The sequence below is a fragment of the Myotis nattereri genome (genome assembly GCF_964212035.1).
Source record: "Myotis nattereri genome assembly, chromosome: 5".
Taxonomy (NCBI): Eukaryota; Metazoa; Chordata; class Mammalia; order Chiroptera; family Vespertilionidae; genus Myotis; species Myotis nattereri.
Window position 1 is genome coordinate 4,857,980 of NC_138080.1, and position 17,235 is coordinate 4,875,214.

Here is a 17,235-nt window from a genome sequence, read left to right on the forward strand (position 1 = left end):
GAGTGTGTGCCCAGTGAGAGTTCAAGAGGTTTTATATCCTTCCCCCTGTAGGTTTCAAAGTCCCCTTCTGCATTGTTGTTCATTATTCTGGAATGTTTGTACAGACATCTGGTCATCTTGTTTGGCAAGTACTAAGGTGGCTGACTTCTTTGATTAGTGGGTGAGATAAACTCCCTTTCCCCTAGTGCCCTAGAGCAGCCGTGGGCAAACGACGGCCTGCGGGCCGGATTGGCCTGTTTGAAATGAATAAAACTAAAAAAAAAGAGACCGTACCCTTTTATGTAATGATGTTTACTTTGAATTTATATTAGTTCACACAAACACTCCATCCATGCTTTTGTTCCGGCCCTCGGTCCAGTTTAAGAACCCATTGTGGCTCTAGAGTCAAAAAGTTTGCCCACCCCTGCTCTAGAGCTATCTTTCCTGCCTAATATCCCTCAAGTGATATCTCTCCTTGGGTCTAGTTGCCCCCTACTTCACACACCAATTGCAAGTCCAGGTTGTTACCTGTGTTTCTGTCCAGCCAGGTGTAAATGAGAGGTTCCCACAACACCCTACGTGGGTTCGATTAATTTCTTAGAGTGAATTACAGAACTCAGGAAAAACAGTTTACTTACCAGATTCCAGGTTTACTAGGATTCTATGATTCAGGAGGAGCCAGAAGGAAAAGATGCAAAGGCAAGGTGTGTGGAAAGGGGCACAGGGCTGCCATGCTCTGCGTGCCACTCTCCCTGGATCCCCAAGCGTTCATCAATCCGGAAGCTCTGGAACCCAGTCCTTTTGGATTCTTCTGGCGGCTTTATTTCATTTGCATGATCGATTAAATCATTGGCCACTGGCAATAGAGCTCAATCTCCAGCCCCTCCCGAGGCTGGGATGGGGGTGGGGCCAAAGTACAACTCTGTAATGACTAGGTGGTTCCCCAGGCAGCTAGACCAGATCCTCACGCTTTCCAAAAGTCATCGCATTGACTAAAATGGGCTCTGGAGTATCTGAGAGGGGCTTGTTAAAGACATCAAAAGACACCCCTATAACTCTTATCACTGAGGAAATTCCAAGAGTTTTAGGACCTCTGTACCAGAATCTAGGTAAAAAACTATATATAAATTCGAGGCCCAATGCATGGAATTCATGCAGGAGTAGGCCCTTGAGTCCCCCCCCCTCCCCCCCCCCCCCGCCCACTGGTCTCTCTGGAAGGTCATTCTGTCCGGTCTAATTAGCATATTAGCTCTTTATTACATAGGATGTATAATAAATCTCAGTGTCACACCCGTCTGTTTTCCCAGACCCAGAGCCCATCATTTCTCCAAGGAGCCTTGTTCTTTTAGCGGAAAAGGCTAAAAACCAACAAGTTATGGTGCCAGCTGTGCTCATTGGCCCTGGATGTTACTGTTCCTAAGTCCTCAAAGCAGAGCCAGGAACAATACGCATGCTCATGCGCACACCCCTCCACCCCATCGCACACAGGTTCCATCCACCTGCACACCACGGGTGAAAACCACGGGTTCAGGGGCGCTCTTTCGCTCTCTCCTTGCCCCTCTCTGTATTTTGTTTGTTTTCTTTCTCTGAGAAACCTGATGCTCAGCCGACTTGGCGACATTTATTTGCTCAGCCCCTTGTTGAGCAATTCTTGTCACGATTCTCTTTAAGCCCTACCTAGCCAGTTTGGCACAGTGGATAGAGCCTTGGCCTGTGGACTGAAAGGTCCCAGGTTCGATTCCGGTCAAGGGCATATGCCTGGGTTGTGGGCTTGATCCCCAGTAGGAGGGGAGGCAGCCGATCAATGATTCTCTTTCGTCATTGATGTTTGTATCTCTCTGTCCCTCTCCGTTCCTCTCTGAAGTAAATACAAATATATTTTTAAAAAATGATTCTCTTTAAAGTTCAAATTGTCCCGCCATTGGCCAGCGGCACCTTTCACTCAGCTCCTGTGAAGTTTTTGAGCACGTTTGCACTTTAAGGCACAAAAGGTCCAGATCCGCCTTGTGCTTGCTCAGTCCCAGCCCGGAAACCAGCCACTTCCCAAGCTCACGTTAGTGGGAATTAACATTTAAAACTGGGCTATGAGCCCTAGGTGAATTCATTCCTTATCAGCTAGAAAATAAGTACGACGTGTACAAATATGTAAGTTAATGGATATCTTTAATCCAATCATATTTCTCCCTTCTCCCCTCCCCCTTCCCCCTTTCCTCCCCCTTTGCGCGGTGAGCACAATGTTTTCCTTACTTTCTCAATCCTATGATACACACAGACAAGCTTGGGAATTGCCTCTTTTTTAAAAAGGAAAATTCTAAACACAGAGACACATCGACGCAGGCCAAGCCCCTGTCTGTTTCCCTCCCGCTGTCTGTGTGTGTGTCGCCTTGGCTGGCATTTTTGGCGGCGCTTCCTCCACCCGGCTTAGGGTTAGGGTTAGGGTTAGGGTTAGGGTTAGCGCGCGCCTCACCATGGTTCCATGGGGGGCGCCGAGGGCTCGTAAGGCTGCGCCCAGGTGTCACCGTCCTCCTCTTCGGGGACGCGTGTTGCTCGAACGGGCAACGGGCAGATGGTGAGCGGATCGGGGCGTTTGCTGCCGTCGGGGGCTCTGGGCCTGAAGTACGCACAGAGCGGCCCCGAGAAGGTGTCGGTGAAGGTGAAGATGTGGGAGCCGTCGGACACGTTGAAAAAGGCCAGCTTCCCGGCGTCGCAGTCCAGGAAGATGCCCACTCGCCGGGGCGGCACGCGCAGGGACAGGGCCCGGCGCTGCGGCTCCAGCACGAAGTACTCGCAGCCGTTCCACAGCCCCATCACCCAGTAGCCCGCGGCCGGGCTCAGGCGCGCCGGCCCCGCGCGCGCCACCGCCTCCAGGCAGGCGCCCAGGAACCAGCGGCTGCGCCGGCCCACGTCCACCTCCCAGTAGTGGCGGCCGGTCCGGAAGCGCTGGTGGCTCAGCACGCACGTCGGCTCGGTGAACCGCTGCGGGTCTCCCGGCACCACCGGGACCAGCGCCGCCCCGGCCCCGCGGGAGGACACGCTCTTGCAGTCCTGGGAGACCTCCAGGCTGGGGTGTGCTGAGGCCGAATCCAGGGTCACGTTCACTGCGCAGAGGCTCTGAGTTAGTGCTCTGCAGGGTGCCGGGCGCTACCTGTCTCCTCCCAACTGGCCAACCTCTATTTTTGGAACAATTGGTGGAATATTCACTCCCACCGTCACCCCAAACACTGGGAGGCTGAAGTGGCCTGCGGGCACCGGGGCATTTGAATGTGATAAGAGGAATCCTATTTCTTTCCTGAACTGGAAGGCTCCTGAATTCTATACCGGTGCCGGTGCCGGTGCCTTGGAGAGGAGAGACAGCAACGAGGCAGGCTCCTGGGGATGGAGAGCTCACTGCCCTCAAGTCCTGGTCCAGGGGAGGGAGCCTAGGGCTGAACTAGTCCAGCTGTCTCACCACCAGTGTGGCCTAGAGAGAGCATCACTGAGCTCTGAGCCTCAGGTGTGTGTGTGTGTGTGTGTGTGTGTGTGTGTGTGTGTGTGTGGTTGCCTCAGTTTTACAGCAAGTTTAGGATTTTAAAGCTGCAGGGGACCTCTGAGATGATCTGGTCCAGTGCCCTGCCATCACCATAGCTGCCGGAACACACCCATTTGATGGATGGGAACCCAAAGGATCCCTTCCGTCAGACCAACTGGAAGGTTCCTTACAACTCTGCATTGGCTCCTGCAAACAGCCTCCTGCAGATGGAAAGACCCAGTAAAACCAAGAAAGAGCCCTAGCTGGTTGCTCAGTGGTTAGGGCGTGGGTCCCACACACTGAAGGGTTGGTTGTGGGTTGGATTCCGGTCAAGGGCACACACCTCAGTTGCAGGCTTGATCCCCCGCCCAGGTAAGGGCACAAGCAGGAGGCAACCAATTAGCAATCGAGGTGTCTCTCTCATATCATGTTTCTGTCTCTCCCTCTCCCTTCTACTCTCAATGAAAATCAATTAAAAAGGATATCCTCTGGTGAGGATTAACAAGACCAAGAAAGATATATGCTTGTGGGGGTATGTATGTACACACCAATGTATACCTGTGTGAGCTAATCACATCTATGCATGCAAGCATGTATGTGTGCATATGTGCATATGCAGGCGTGTGGGTGGTGGTATGTCTGTGCAAGTGGACTTGTGTGTCTGTGTGTGCAGGCTCATACTTGGCTTCTGGACAGACTCCTCCTCTAATCTCAGATCGCTCCACCTCCCTCTGTTTAAAGGTGCAGCCAACCTAAGTCACGTCATTCCTTGGCCCCACCTCCAGTTACCTGCATATTGCTGGGCTGCTCTCCACTCTGAAACCAAACAGAGAGGAAAATGAGGCTCAGGGAGCTGAGTCGGTATTCCTGGGACTGTGAGATGCAGGGGGGACACTGTAACACTGAACGAACCCTTTCCCACCATGACAGCTGGTTTCGGCCCATTTTCCTGAGGATTCAGGATGGAGTAAGGGGCTGGCGTCGGTGCTAGGTTATACCCAAGCTGCATGCAAGCTGAGTGTGCTCAGGAGGGCGGGGGACCAGAGCACAGAGCCCAGGACAAGCAGCACGGGTGTCTGCAGGATGGAGAGAAAGCCTCCGCCTGGGGCTGGCCAGCTCGGTCCCCAGGAGGCCCCACTGAGGCTGGCTCCTGTCCTAACGCGTCCTCTGGATACCTGTCTTGCCTCCTTTCTTAACGCGAGCCATTCAGCCTCAGAAGAGGAACCCCACCAGCCAACTCGCACATGAGGTGCCCAGACTTCTTGGTGTTCAGAGGCGTGCACACTGAAGAAACGGCAAGAATCACTCCTCTCTTCTGACTGGCAAGCTTAGCAAGCTGGCTCACAGGGAACGGGCTCCAGGCACTGCCAACGGCGGGGTGATGGCGCTGCCTTCGGGGATCCCTGTATCCTACTTGGCGACATCCTCCCTGGGCCAGCAATCCCCTTCCTGGGTGTCCACCCGGAGAAGTCTCCACACAGCCGGAAGGCGGCATGCTTGTGTTGCGTGTGGTGGAGTGGGTTAGAGCAGGCTGGCTGCTGCTTCAGGAGGGCGGCTGGCTGAAATGGAGGCTCGGCAACAGGGGGAAGCAGGCCAGATGTGCATGTGGCAGCAGGATGGATATTAAAACACCGTGATGGTGAGAAAAGCCAGGAGTAGCATGGAACTGTAAAGGACATAAACTAAAATGCATGTGCACAAAACAAGTGCACATTTTGCAAGAATACATATAAAAGAAGGTAGGCTTTAGATTGGTTGCTTTATGGGGGACTGGAGGGAGACACAGGGAGAAATGTTTACGTGTGGGGTAGCATGCCCACCCCAGACCCACAGGTCAGTCTTTGAGGGTTGGCACCAGGAGCTTAGGGGATTCTTATTTGCAGCCAGGCTTGGCACCCATGGTTTACAGTATGCCTACACCTCAGGACAATATGAAAAACTCGAATATAACCTCTACCAGTGACATAGACTAAGTTATGCTGAGTGAGGCTGTGGGATAAACGGGAGGAGATGTGGTTTGGTTAATCAGAGAGAGTGGCTGGGCCGCTGAGATGTAAAGTGGACCATGGGGGGGAAATGGGCGTCACTCACCAGCCTGGCCTTCAGCCCTTCTCCAGTCTGAAGCAGTGAAGGAAAAACACGGAATTAGAACCAGGTTCCTGCAGCTTCCCTGCCCGCAGGTGGAATCTGCACCCACCCCAGCCCCCTCCCCTTCCTCCTGCCGCCCAGGCCCACAGAGCCAGCGGGTTCCAGCCTGGCCATCAGACCTGGTTGGGAGATCAGAACGTACCTGGGTGACCAGATGCTAAAAGGTGGACAAGAAGGAACAGTTCCAAGAGGGGTCACTTACCAAGCTCTGACTGCACCTTCCCTATAAGCAGAACAGAGGGAGCATCAGCCTTGGGCTGTGGACCATTTCCCAAGGCTGTCAGGCCACTGGGAAGGTGCTTCCAGAGTCTTAGCCCACCGCTCCCCTCAATCCCATCCCAGTCTCTGCACCCTCCCCTGCAGGATTCCTACACCTCATCCTAGTCTTTGCTCTTAGGGCAGAAGTCCCCACCGCGGGAGGGGCCTGGGAAGGGGAGCAGGTATTGGCACTGAGGAGCTTCTTCCCAGGGCTCAGGTCTGGTTTGAAGAAGCTACTGCTCATCCGCCCTGAAATCACCAGCTGTCCTGGCTGAGTCCAGCCGCAGAGTCCAGCTACAGAGCACAGCCCGCCTGCGCCCCCGGGCGTGTGGTGCATTATTTAAAGGACCGGAGGACAGCACACTGAGTTGTTTCTCCTCGCCGGATGCCAGGACCGATCATTGGCCGCTGGAAATGCATGCCTTTGGCCTGTCCGCCTTGTGTATTTTAAAAGTAAATGCCCCTGAGCAGGGCAGCGCTACGCACTCCTGTAGACGATACTATACGCTCTACCACTTCCGTGCAGGCTCACGGTGCCACCCTTCTCGGTGGCACTTGCATTTGAAATAGAAGGCTATCCTAGGAACATGAGCCAGGGGGCTACACCTTTAAGTGGAATTGCGAGCGGCAGGGAAGGGGCTGGGAGGGTCTGTCCAGAGGGTCCGAGCGAAGCCGGGCCTCCGGGGCAGCTTCGCTAGTCCGCTAGTCCGTTTGAGAGAGAAGACGCGAGGCGCGGAGGGATGGGTTAAGAATGAGATCTTTGCCATCCATCGCTGGCCAAAGGCCGCGCATGGGGTGCGTGACGTGCGCGCGGCGCCCAGAACATACCCAGCTCCGCGGTGAGTTTCCCTGGAGAAGAAACGAAGAAAAGAGGAAATCTCCATCAACGAAACGCTGACGCCTCGATTTCCAAAGTGCATGGACTCGGTCCCCGCGCGTTCTGGGGGCCAGGCGGGGCTGGACGCTCGGGGGGAGCGGGCCCCGGGCTCCGAGGCGAGGCGAGGGCGTCCCCGCGCTGCTCCCGAGCCGCCCAGTCTGACTCCCCCCGTTTGCTCAGGGCCCCTCTGCAGGCGCCTCATCCCGCTCACCTCGGTCCTTGTCCGCCTGCTCCTTCAGCTTTTCTGAACGGAGAAAGGAAAGGAGCAGGTGTGGGCAGGGTCCCGCCCCGCCCCGCCCAGCCCCGCCCCGCCCCGCCCCGCCGCGGTTTCCAGAGTCCGCCCGCCCCGCCCCGCGCGCACGGCCCCCGCGGTACCCAGCGCCCGCCCCGCCCCGCCCACGGTACCCAGCGCCCGCCCCGCCCCGCCCCGCCCCGCCCCGCCCACGGTACCCAGCGCCCGCCCCGCCCCGCCCACGGTACCCAGCGCCCGCCCCGCCCCGCCCCGCCCACGGTACCCAGCGCCCGCCCCGCCCCGCCCCGCCCCGCCCCGCCCCGCGCGGTACCCAGCGCCCGCCGCTGCCGCTGGAAGAAGCACAGCGCCGGCGCCGCGAGCAGGGCCAGGAGGAGCGGCAGGCCGACCACCGACGTCCAGAGGAAGGCTGTCTTCCAGGGCGCGGGTCCGGGGAGAAACGCATCTGGAAGACACCCACGGGCGTTGTCTTGACTGCGGCGTCTCTGCGCACTCAGTTCCCCGGGGGCAGGGCCCGGGGGCCGGGAAACCTCGCGGGCGACGGGCTGGGGAGCTGAGCCTCCGGGGCCGCGCCGCCACCGGCCAGGGGCGCCGCCCAGGCTCTGGGAAGGTGGGTCCCCAGGAGCTGCGGGGCCTTGGACCGGCTCCGCCGGGGGGTTGGGGCGGGGGGGAAGCGGGCAAACTGGGGACGGACCAGCGGACGCCGAGGAGAATGAACCCGGGAGTCAGTGACCCTCCCCCGCCCTGAACTGCGGGGCCCGCCGCCCTGACGGCTCTCGCCCGGCGCCTGCGTGCCAGGGCTTTTGCTGATGCGGGAAACCCACTTCGCTTCTTGCCAACCCTCGGCTTCTACGTCTCATCGCCTTTGGAAGAATCGATGGCAAAGCCGCGCGGGCGGACGGACAGCCGCTGCCGACAGTTCACAGGTGCGGCAGGGAGACTAACCTTTGGAAACCCGTGTGGCAGTTTCACAGAGCGATTCTGTGTCTGCGGCAGTAATTATAAAATATTGGTGCTTTCATCTCAATGGCCTTTTAAAACTTTTTTTTTTTTATCGTGGTTACATACACTTCACATAAATGTGCCATCTTAGCCATTTTTAAGCTCACAGTTCAGTGCAACCACCAGACTTTTCTTCTTCTTCCCTACTACGTAATTCACCCGTGTGTGTGTTTCTCCCACAGGGGTCTGGAGCACATTGTTGGTCCTCAGTAAATACTGTTAGGGGTCACATTAGGAACAGTGTCCCCAGTAAGCACTCACTTCCCTGTCCCCGCCCTCCTACCCTGGGTAACCTCTATTCTACTTTCCATCTCTACGAATTGACTACCTTATGAAAGTGGAATCAGACATAGGTGTCCCTTTGTGTCTGACATTCCACTTAGCACAACGTGCTCTTTTGTTTGTTTAATTTTTCTAGCCGTGCATTTTATCATCTGGTACAAAAATATTGGGCCACGAAGATTGGTCCTTCACCTCAGGTTGAGAGCAAAGTCTCAGGGTGTGATGCCACCCTGACCAGCTACCCTTGGTCTTGTCCCTGTTCCTTCCCCTCCCACCTCCTCCAATAGCCACACACAGTCCCACCTCAGGACCTTTGCACTTGCTGTTCCCTCTACCTGAACGCCCCCCTAATAGATATCCATGTGACTCACATCCTTCATGAAGCCCCGAGCGGCTTTGCTATCGATTCTGCCAAAGATGTGATGAGACGTAGAAGCTAAGTGTTTGCAAGAAGCAAACTGGGTTTCTGATATCAACAAAACATCTACACATCGAAAAAAATAAATAAAAATTCCCCGGTGTAAGAAAAGAGACTCCCCCCATTCCCTTTTCCCTTTCTTAGACCATTTTCTTTGGAAAACTTGTAAATCTTTTCTCTGTCCTATTGAGATGTATGCAAATTCTTTTGAAAGCTAAATAAGCCTCCCACCGGCCAGTTTTACAACCCAGGAATGGTTCTCTTTGGGAGCTCAAAGCCATCTCTTTGAAATGTAAACATCTAAGAGAAAACCCCTCTATCCTGTGTCCTGGGAGTTTCACGGAGGCACCTGCTCCAAGCTGTGGCTACATCCTTGTCATAAAGATATGCGATGTTTTAGCCTCCGTTTGGGTAAATACCACCAGCTAAGGTAACCCTGGCCGGGTGCTCAGTTGGTATCATCCCGATGTGCCAAGGTTATGGGTTTGAGCCCTGGTCAGGGCACCAACAAGACTCAACCAATGGATGCATAAATAGGTGGGACAACAAGTAGATTTTTTTTCTCTCTCCCTTCTTCCTGCCGTTGCTCTCTCTTTAAAATAGATAAATAAATAAAAAGGACAATTAGCTAACACAAATGGCCACCCCAATTGCCAGCCATATTTAAATGAACTACGTGGACTGTCAAGTCCTCTTACCTGAGGATAAATCATCATTTATAAGATGACATTTCTTTCTGTTATTATAACTATTGATTTGGACCCTATGTAGATAAATGGCCCATAGATTGGGTTTGTCCTCAAAACTTAAAAACAACTAGAGCCATGAACATTAAACCTTTCAGCGGGAGCCTCAGAAAAAGACTTTGATGTTAAATAATGGCCTCACCTTCAACTCATTGCCTAACTGACTTCTTCCCTGATCCACCACTTTTGAATCCACACACACACCCCTGTCTGGTATTCGCTGGCACCCTGCCCCAGGGCGAAAGGACCCCCTCCCTCTCTTGGGCCAGTGAGAAGCTGACCTGTCCACACTGACGTCTGGAAACCACCCCAACCCGGTGAAAAATTCCCGCCGGACAAATGGCTCCTGGAAAATGACCAAACCGCAGGACAGACTGCAGGTTTCACCTGACCCTGGAAAGCCCCGACTGCCACCAGTTTTGGCCAGCAACAATGGCCTCAGAAAAGTATAAAACCTTGCCCCTGCCCAGGTTTGGCGCGGCTTCTCCGGCTCCCCTCTCTGAGCCGGTGAACCCGCCCATGTGCTCCCAATAAAGCCTGTTTAATCTGGTCTCTGTTTGGACTCACGGCTTTTCCTTGCGGCGGCGTAAAACCTAAGAACCCCAACCTGTCTTATCACTCTTCCTTGCTTCATTATCCCCTACAGGCCTAACGCCTTCTAATGTACAACGTAATTCACCTGTTTGTGTGTTTCTCCCACTGGAATGTGAACTGGGGACGGGGTTGGAGCACATTGTCGGGCCTCAGTAACTACCGTTAGGGATCACATTAGGGACATTTGCCTCCTGTGAGTAGGGTTTCTGGGTTTTAGCTGGTGGCCTTGTAATGTTGGCTCTCTGGGCCCGTAAACAGAGAAGTTTACGGGTGGAGTTGCCAGTTGCATTCTTAGTAGGTTCCTGATATCCAAGTTGCTGGCTTTTCAGATGTCAAGGTCAACTCACCCCAGCCAGGCCCCCATACTATTGTGACCTTGCAGATGGACTTTGGGACAATGGACATGGAGGATGTGATGATTAGGAAGATGAAGGTGAGCCAGCACCCACTGACCTGCTATTTGGACCACAAACTCTTTCTTCTGGAGCAGAACAGGGTTCTGGATGGAGCAGGACACGTTCCTGTGGGCCCCGCCTTGGACGACCACAGATGTCTCCAGACCGAACAGGCCACGGGCGTCCTGGGTGATGGCTTCGAACTCCGGAGGCAGGCACTGTCCCAGGTGGCCTCTCCACTGAGCCTGAGGCTTGGGGTACCAGCCACTGGAGCTGCACCTGAGCTGAATGCCTCCTTTCTTGAAGCCCTCAAGGGAGATGTGAGGGTCTGACCCCATCCCTGAGAGAGGCAGGAGTGGAAAGGATTAGGCTCCTTCCGGAAGTTGTGGTTAAAGCTTATCATTTGCAGTCACCATAAGGTATCACGAACTATGACTGCTCTGAGCACACAGGGGCTCGTGGCCTCCACCCACGGACGGTCAACAAGGAGTCTGTTGGAACATTTGGAAACATGGAGGAGGCATTTTACTCAAAGGGGCTACTGACATCTAATCTAATAAAAGGGTAGTATGCAAATTAACTGTCACTCTGTCACAAAGATGGCAGCGCCCACAGCAGCTGGGGCGGGATGCTGGCGTTGTCACCCCAGCAACAAGGCCAGCGTCCCGCGCCCCAGCGGTGGAGGGAGGGAGGGCATCTGGGCAGGCAGCACACCCCCAACCCAGCAGACACAACACAGGTCTGGGGGGTGGGTGTGCTCCCGGTGGCCTCCTCACAGCTTGGAGCATGCCCCCATCCCAGCGGACACAAGCGGTCAGTAGGACATCCCCTGAGGGCTCCCAGTCTGTGAGAGGGGGTAAGGCTGGGTTGAGGGGACCCCCCCCCCAGTGCACAAATTTCATGCACCAGGCCTCTAGTTTAGTCATATTATGCAAGGGACAGTCCCTGAGAATGAAGAATAATCTTCCCCCAGAGTTCGACAGCTTGTCTTCTCTCTCTCCTGAATCCCACCAGGGCTCAAGTGCCTGTGATAACGCACTCCTTTATTGTCCCATCCTTGTGGCGCTAACTTTACGTTTTAAATATGCAAAACGTTAATATGGTTTAAATGCCAATACTGTAACAGGTGTATGTCAGGAGAGTCCCAGACCTTTCTCCATCCTTTCCACCCCCTCGCAGCCCCTGCCTTAGGGAACTCATGTCATTCGTTTCTACTTATCCTTCTTTCTTACACTAAAGTTGACACACCATAGGACATCTCCTGCATCTTGCTTTTCTTTTGTCTGAACAACTTGGAAATCACTCCGCACCAGCTCACAGAGCTACTGTGTCTCCAGGTGCGCGGTATGGATCACCCCACGTGTGAGGGGCCACACTCAGCACCCGAGCTTGCTCATTGAGGTTGCTCCCGCTAATTTGCAATTACAAAGAATGCTACACAGATTAAACTTATTCCTTTGCCTTTTTTCTATTTAGCTGCGGGCGGTGTCTCTTCAGGGTAAACTCCTAGAGGTGAGATTGGTGTTCAAAGGTAGGTGCGCAGACGACCCTGCAGTCGCCAAACCCCCAGGCCCTGGCGCTTTGGGACCTTGAACTTTGTCTACATGGTGCAGAGGCTCCTCCCCACAATCCCACCAGTTTTAAAGTTTTTGCCAGACTGAGAAGTAAAAAACTGCATGTCAGTGTGGCTTTAATTTGCCTTTCATGCTGAGTAAAAGGGATCAATCATCTTTCCATATGTTTACCGGCTGTGTATCTTTTTTTGTGAACAACTTTTTTGTTGTTCATTTTCTAATTTTTTTAACAGAGCAATTCCCCTGTTCTCCGCGCTTCCCCGTCTACCCTGAAGCCAAGCAGTTACATCCAACGGACCCTTCCCTACGCCCCCGCTGGCGCCCGGCCAGCTCACCGCTCACGCACCTGCGACCTCCAGCTCCCACACAGCTTCCCCGGAGAAGGAGGAGTCGCGGGAGAGGAAGCGGCACCCATAAGGGCCCTGGTCGGCGGGGACCACGTCCTGGAGCTGCAGGATCACGGTGCCGTCCAAGATCTCGTCCTTGATGAGCGTGGTCCTGTTCTGGAACTGCGCCATCTGCCGCCCCGGGAGCTCCCGCCGGTCCCGGTACAGGTGCACCACGTCGGAGGCCTGGCTCCGGAACCAGAGGATCTCCATGTGCTCCGCGTCTCGGTAGGGGGACAGGTGGCACGGGAACTCCACCTCTTCCCCGACATTCGCCAGGATGGACTCCCCAGGGCCAATCACCTTGACCTCCTCTAGGATGAGAAGACAGAACAGTGGCCAAATACAGCTCTCCCCACATATCGGCTTTTGTCATATCCCTTTGCAGCGCAGAAATCTGCAGTAAACCGTTCGGACGAGGAAGGTGAGACACCCTACTAGACAGCCATCAGGTTTCTTGAACAAGTTATTGTCATGGAAGAAATGAATTGGGCCCTAACCGGTTTGGCTCAGTGGGTAGATCATCGACCTGCAGACTGGAGGGTCTGGAGTTCGATTCTGGTCAAGGGCACATGCCCTGGTTTCGGGCTTGATCCCCAGTAGGGGGCGTGCAGGAGGCAGGAGGCAGCTGATCAGTGATTCTCTCTTATCACTGATGTTTCTATCTCTCCCTCTCCCTTCTTCTCTGAAATCAATAAAAACATGTTTTTAAAAAAGAAATGAATTGGTAATTTCTGAATTATGGGGATATTTTCTTTTTTTGTTTTGTCTGATTTTCTATTTTTTTTATAGTGTACATGTACACAGCCTCTGTAACAGCAAAGGGTATTAAAATAATCTATGGGGCCCTAGCTGGTTTGGCACAGTGGATGGAGCGGCAGCCCATGGACTGAAGGGTCCCAAGTTTGATTCCGGTCAAGGGCACATGCCTGGTTGCGGGCTTGATCCGCAATGGGGGGTGTGCAGGAGGCAGCCGAGCAATGATTCTCTCATTATTGACATTTCTATCTCTCTCTCCCTCACCCTTCCTCTCTGAAATCAATAAAAAATATATTTTTAAAATAATAATAATAATCTATGGGGCTCCTTGCTTTTTCTTTTGTTAATCCTCACCTGAGGAGATTATCTATATATTTAATCCTCACTCGAGGAAATTTTTTTCCATTGATTTTTTTAACATATATATATATATATTTTTTGCTTGAAGTATTTCAAAGAGTATTACATATATCTCCTTTCCCCCTTCCCATTGATTTTTAGAGAGAGTGGAAAGGAAAGGGAGAGACAGAAACAATGATCTGAGAGAGACACATCGATTGGTTGCCTCCTGCATGCCCTGAACAGGGCTGGGAGCCTGTAACCAAGGTACGTGCCCTTGACCTAATTGAACCCGGAACCCGTCAGTCCGCAGACTGATACTCAGTCCACTGAGCCAAACCTGCTAGGGCCCAAGGATATTTTTTCCATTGACTTTTAGAGAGAGTGGAAGGGAGGGGGAGAGACAGAAAGAGAACATAGGTTGGTTACCTCCCACACACAGGATTGAGCCTGCAACCAAGGTACGGCCCTTGACCAGAATCAAACTCAGGACCCTTTAGTCCACTGAGCCAAACCAGCTAGGGCACTTTACTTTTTTTTTATTTTTAACCTAAAAGTCAAATCCTGCCCAGCTGGCATGGCTCAGTGGTTGAGCATTGACCTATGAACGTGGAGGTCACTGTTTGATTCCCGGTTGGGCCACATGCCTGGGTTGCTGGCTGGATCACAGTGGGGGGCGTGCAAGAGGCAGCCAGTCAATGATTCTGTCTCATCACGGGTGTTTCTATCTCTCTCTCCCTGTCTGAAGTTGATAAAAAAATATATTTTAAAAAAGGTCAAATCCTTCCTTGAAGATGTTTATTTGGGGGGTACACTGAACTTTATTGATGGTGCATGACAAAGTAGGGCTCCCTGCGCCCCTCCCTTCTTCAGGGGTCTGGGATGGAAACTGGAGGTTAGGAGATTCTCATTGTGTTGGGGGATCGATCTGGGGCCAGGACTCCCCAGCAGCTGAGGGCCCTCTTCCTCTCGCTGGGGCTGGTGGTCCAGGGGGTTCTTACCCCTCGGAGGCCATGGGCACCATAAGGTCCACCACCCTGTTGCTGTAGCCAAATTCATTGTCAGACCAGGAAACGAGCTTGACAAAGTGGTCACTGAGGGCAAAGCCAGCACCAGCATCAAAGGTGGAGGAGTGGGTATCATGTTAAAGTCACAGGAGACCCCCTGGTCCTCAGTACAGCCCAGGATGCCCTTGAGGGGCCCTCTGATGCCTGCTTCACTCCCTTCTTCATGTCATATATTTGGCAGCTTTCTCAGGTGGCAGGTCAGATCGAAAATCGACACTGTGGGTGGGACATGGAAGGCCATGCCAGTGAGCTTCCCTTCAGCTCAGGGGTGACCTGGCCCATAGCCTTGGCAGCGCCGGTAGAAGCAGGGACGATGTTCTGGGCAGCTCCTCGGCCATCACACCACAGCTTCCCTGAGGGGCCATCCAGGGTCTTCTGGGTGGCGATGACGCATGGACTGTGGTCATGAGTCCCTCCAGGATGCTGAAGCTGTCATGGATGACCTTGGCCAGGGGGGCCAGGCAGTGGGTGGTGCAGGAGGCATTGCTGACAATCTCGAGGGAGTTGTCATACTTGTCATGGCTCACACCCAGCACAAACATGGGGGCAGCCGCAGAAGGGGCAGATGATGACCCTCTTGGCTGCCCCTTCAAGTGAGCCCCGGCCTTCTCCATGGGAGTGAAGACACCACTGACCCCACAACATCCTCAGCACCAGCATCTCCCCACCTGATGTTGGCGGGATCTTGCTCCTGGAAGACGGAGATGGACTTTCCACTGATGATAAGCTTCCCATTCTCAGCCTTGACTGTGCCTTTGAACTTGTATAGAATCATACTGGAACATGTACACCATGCAGTTGGGGTCAATGAAGGGGGTCATTGATGGGGACGATGTCCATTTTCCCAGATTTAAAAGCAGCTCTGGTGCCCTGACTGGTTTGGCTCAGTGGATAGCGTGTTGGCCTGCGGACTGAAGGGTCCCAGGTTCAATTCCGGTCAAGGGTATGTACCTTGGCTGCGGGCACATCCCCAGTAGGGGGTGTTCAGGAGGCAGCTGATTGATGTTTCTCTCTCATCAATGTTTCTAACTCTCTCTCTCTCTCTCTCTCACCCTTCCTCTCTATAAGAAATCAATAAAATATATTTAAAAAATAAATAAATAAAAGCAGCCCTGGTGACCAGGTGGCCAAAGTTGTTCACTCTGACCTTGACCGTTGTGTGTCAGGGTTGCCGCTGGCTCTGTGCGGGAGGACAAGGCTGTGTGATGAACAGGAGGGGCAGAGAGCCCTGCCTTGGAGACTTCTGCTCACCAGGATCTTTCATTTGATCATCCTCTTTCACGGTGTGTCCATCTGGTCCCTCCGGTTCCTGCAATTCCCAGGAGAGGCTAGTCTTGCTGCAGTTCTTCTGCACGAGCTGTTTCCTGCCGCCCGGCATGCCCCACTCTTCTCTCTGCCTTCTGTGAGCCTCCTTTCCTTCCTTCAAAGATCAGCTAAAAACTACATTCATCCCAAGCTGAACTAAAACCTCACTCCCAGCTCTCCCGGCATGGGTCCCGCCCCGCCTTTGGTGGCGCATGGTGGTGCCTTCTTTGTTCACTCCACTTGAGGTCCCTTGTGGCCACGGGTGAAGCCCCAACACCCTTCCAACTAGCTTCCTTCTCCAGCTCCGCCCCCACCCCCCCCACACACACCTGATGCCTGGCCTTCTCCCTGGGTGCACCCTCCCTCAGTTTACCCTCCACCTGTCATCTTTCTGCCTAATATGTACCCTGCCTAATATGTACCCTGCAAGGCTCTGCTCAAACACGTCCTCCTATCTAGGGCTCTTTTTGGCTTTCTGGAAAAAAACCCCAAATGATTCTCTTAGCTCTGCTCCCAAAACTTGGGTACATTTCTCTTGCACCCTGATCACAAACAGCTGGACAGATGGATTTAAAAGTATTTTCCAACTGGTTCGGCCCAAGCACAGACCGGTAAGAGCTTCTTGGCACGCTCTTGCTCTGCCCCGGCCATGCTTGTGAGCTGTGGGGAGTGTGTAGGCATGTGCTGGGTGGCTGGAGAGATGGGGAAAGAACACTGCGGGTGGGGCTGGCTGGTGTGTGGGGCCGATGGCTCAACCACTGGGATGGAAATGTTCTTAAATACTAGCAACTGGCATGGCTACAGATCGCAGCCCGGAGCACCTGCAGGAGGGGCAGGTGGGAGCTGATATGCTCACGTCCTGGCTGGCTGGGCTGCAGATCGGATACGCTACCTGAGTTTGACTCCCGAGGCTGGAGGAAGAGGAGGAGGTGGATGAGGAAGACGAGACAGCTGGGCTGAGGTACCCGCTGAAACGAGTCCAGGGAAACTGGGGAATTTACCATCTCCTCAGCAGTAGGGTCACCTGCAGAGGGACAAAGAGATGCTGGGGTGACACAGGAGAGCTGGAACCCGGCCCCTCAGGCCCGAGGTCTGTCAGTGCCTTAATGATCTTTTGTCTGGTTCTTAACAACCCCAGTACCTGGCTTCTTCTAAACCAAGCATGTCAAACTCGTGGCCTGCAGGCCACATGCCTCATTTATGTGGCCCGTGTTAGCCTTTGAGTTTGACATGCTTCTTCTAAACCATAGCCGGATGTGAGAGCTGCTTCTAATTTTACCAGGCAGCTCTGTTAATGGCATCACTGGCCTTGCCTGGCCTCACGGAGCCACATGGGGACAGGGCCCAA

The 17,235-nt window shown here is 53.8% G+C and overlaps 1 protein-coding gene and 1 pseudogene across 2 annotated transcripts; both read right to left on the minus strand.

Annotated features, from left to right (window-relative positions):
- Positions 1–2,133: 2,133 nt before the first annotated feature.
- Positions 2,134–16,891, minus strand: BTNL9 (butyrophilin like 9; the record flags this gene model as incomplete). The annotated part of the gene is made up of 10 exons (XM_081090677.1): positions 2,134–3,077; positions 4,277–4,303; positions 5,579–5,605; positions 5,838–5,858; positions 6,722–6,742; positions 6,982–7,014; positions 7,334–7,465; positions 10,516–10,797; positions 12,378–12,731; positions 16,780–16,891. 10 exons carry the CDS (start codon positions 16,889–16,891, stop codon positions 2,443–2,445), a joined length of 1,644 nt encoding a protein of 547 aa, XP_080946803.1. The 3' UTR covers positions 2,134–2,442.
- On the minus strand, positions 14,513–15,443 carry LOC308520500 (glyceraldehyde-3-phosphate dehydrogenase-like; annotated as a pseudogene). The gene has a single exon. The product of its transcript is annotated as a glyceraldehyde-3-phosphate dehydrogenase-like (transcript).
- Positions 16,892–17,235: the final 344 nt, after the last annotated feature.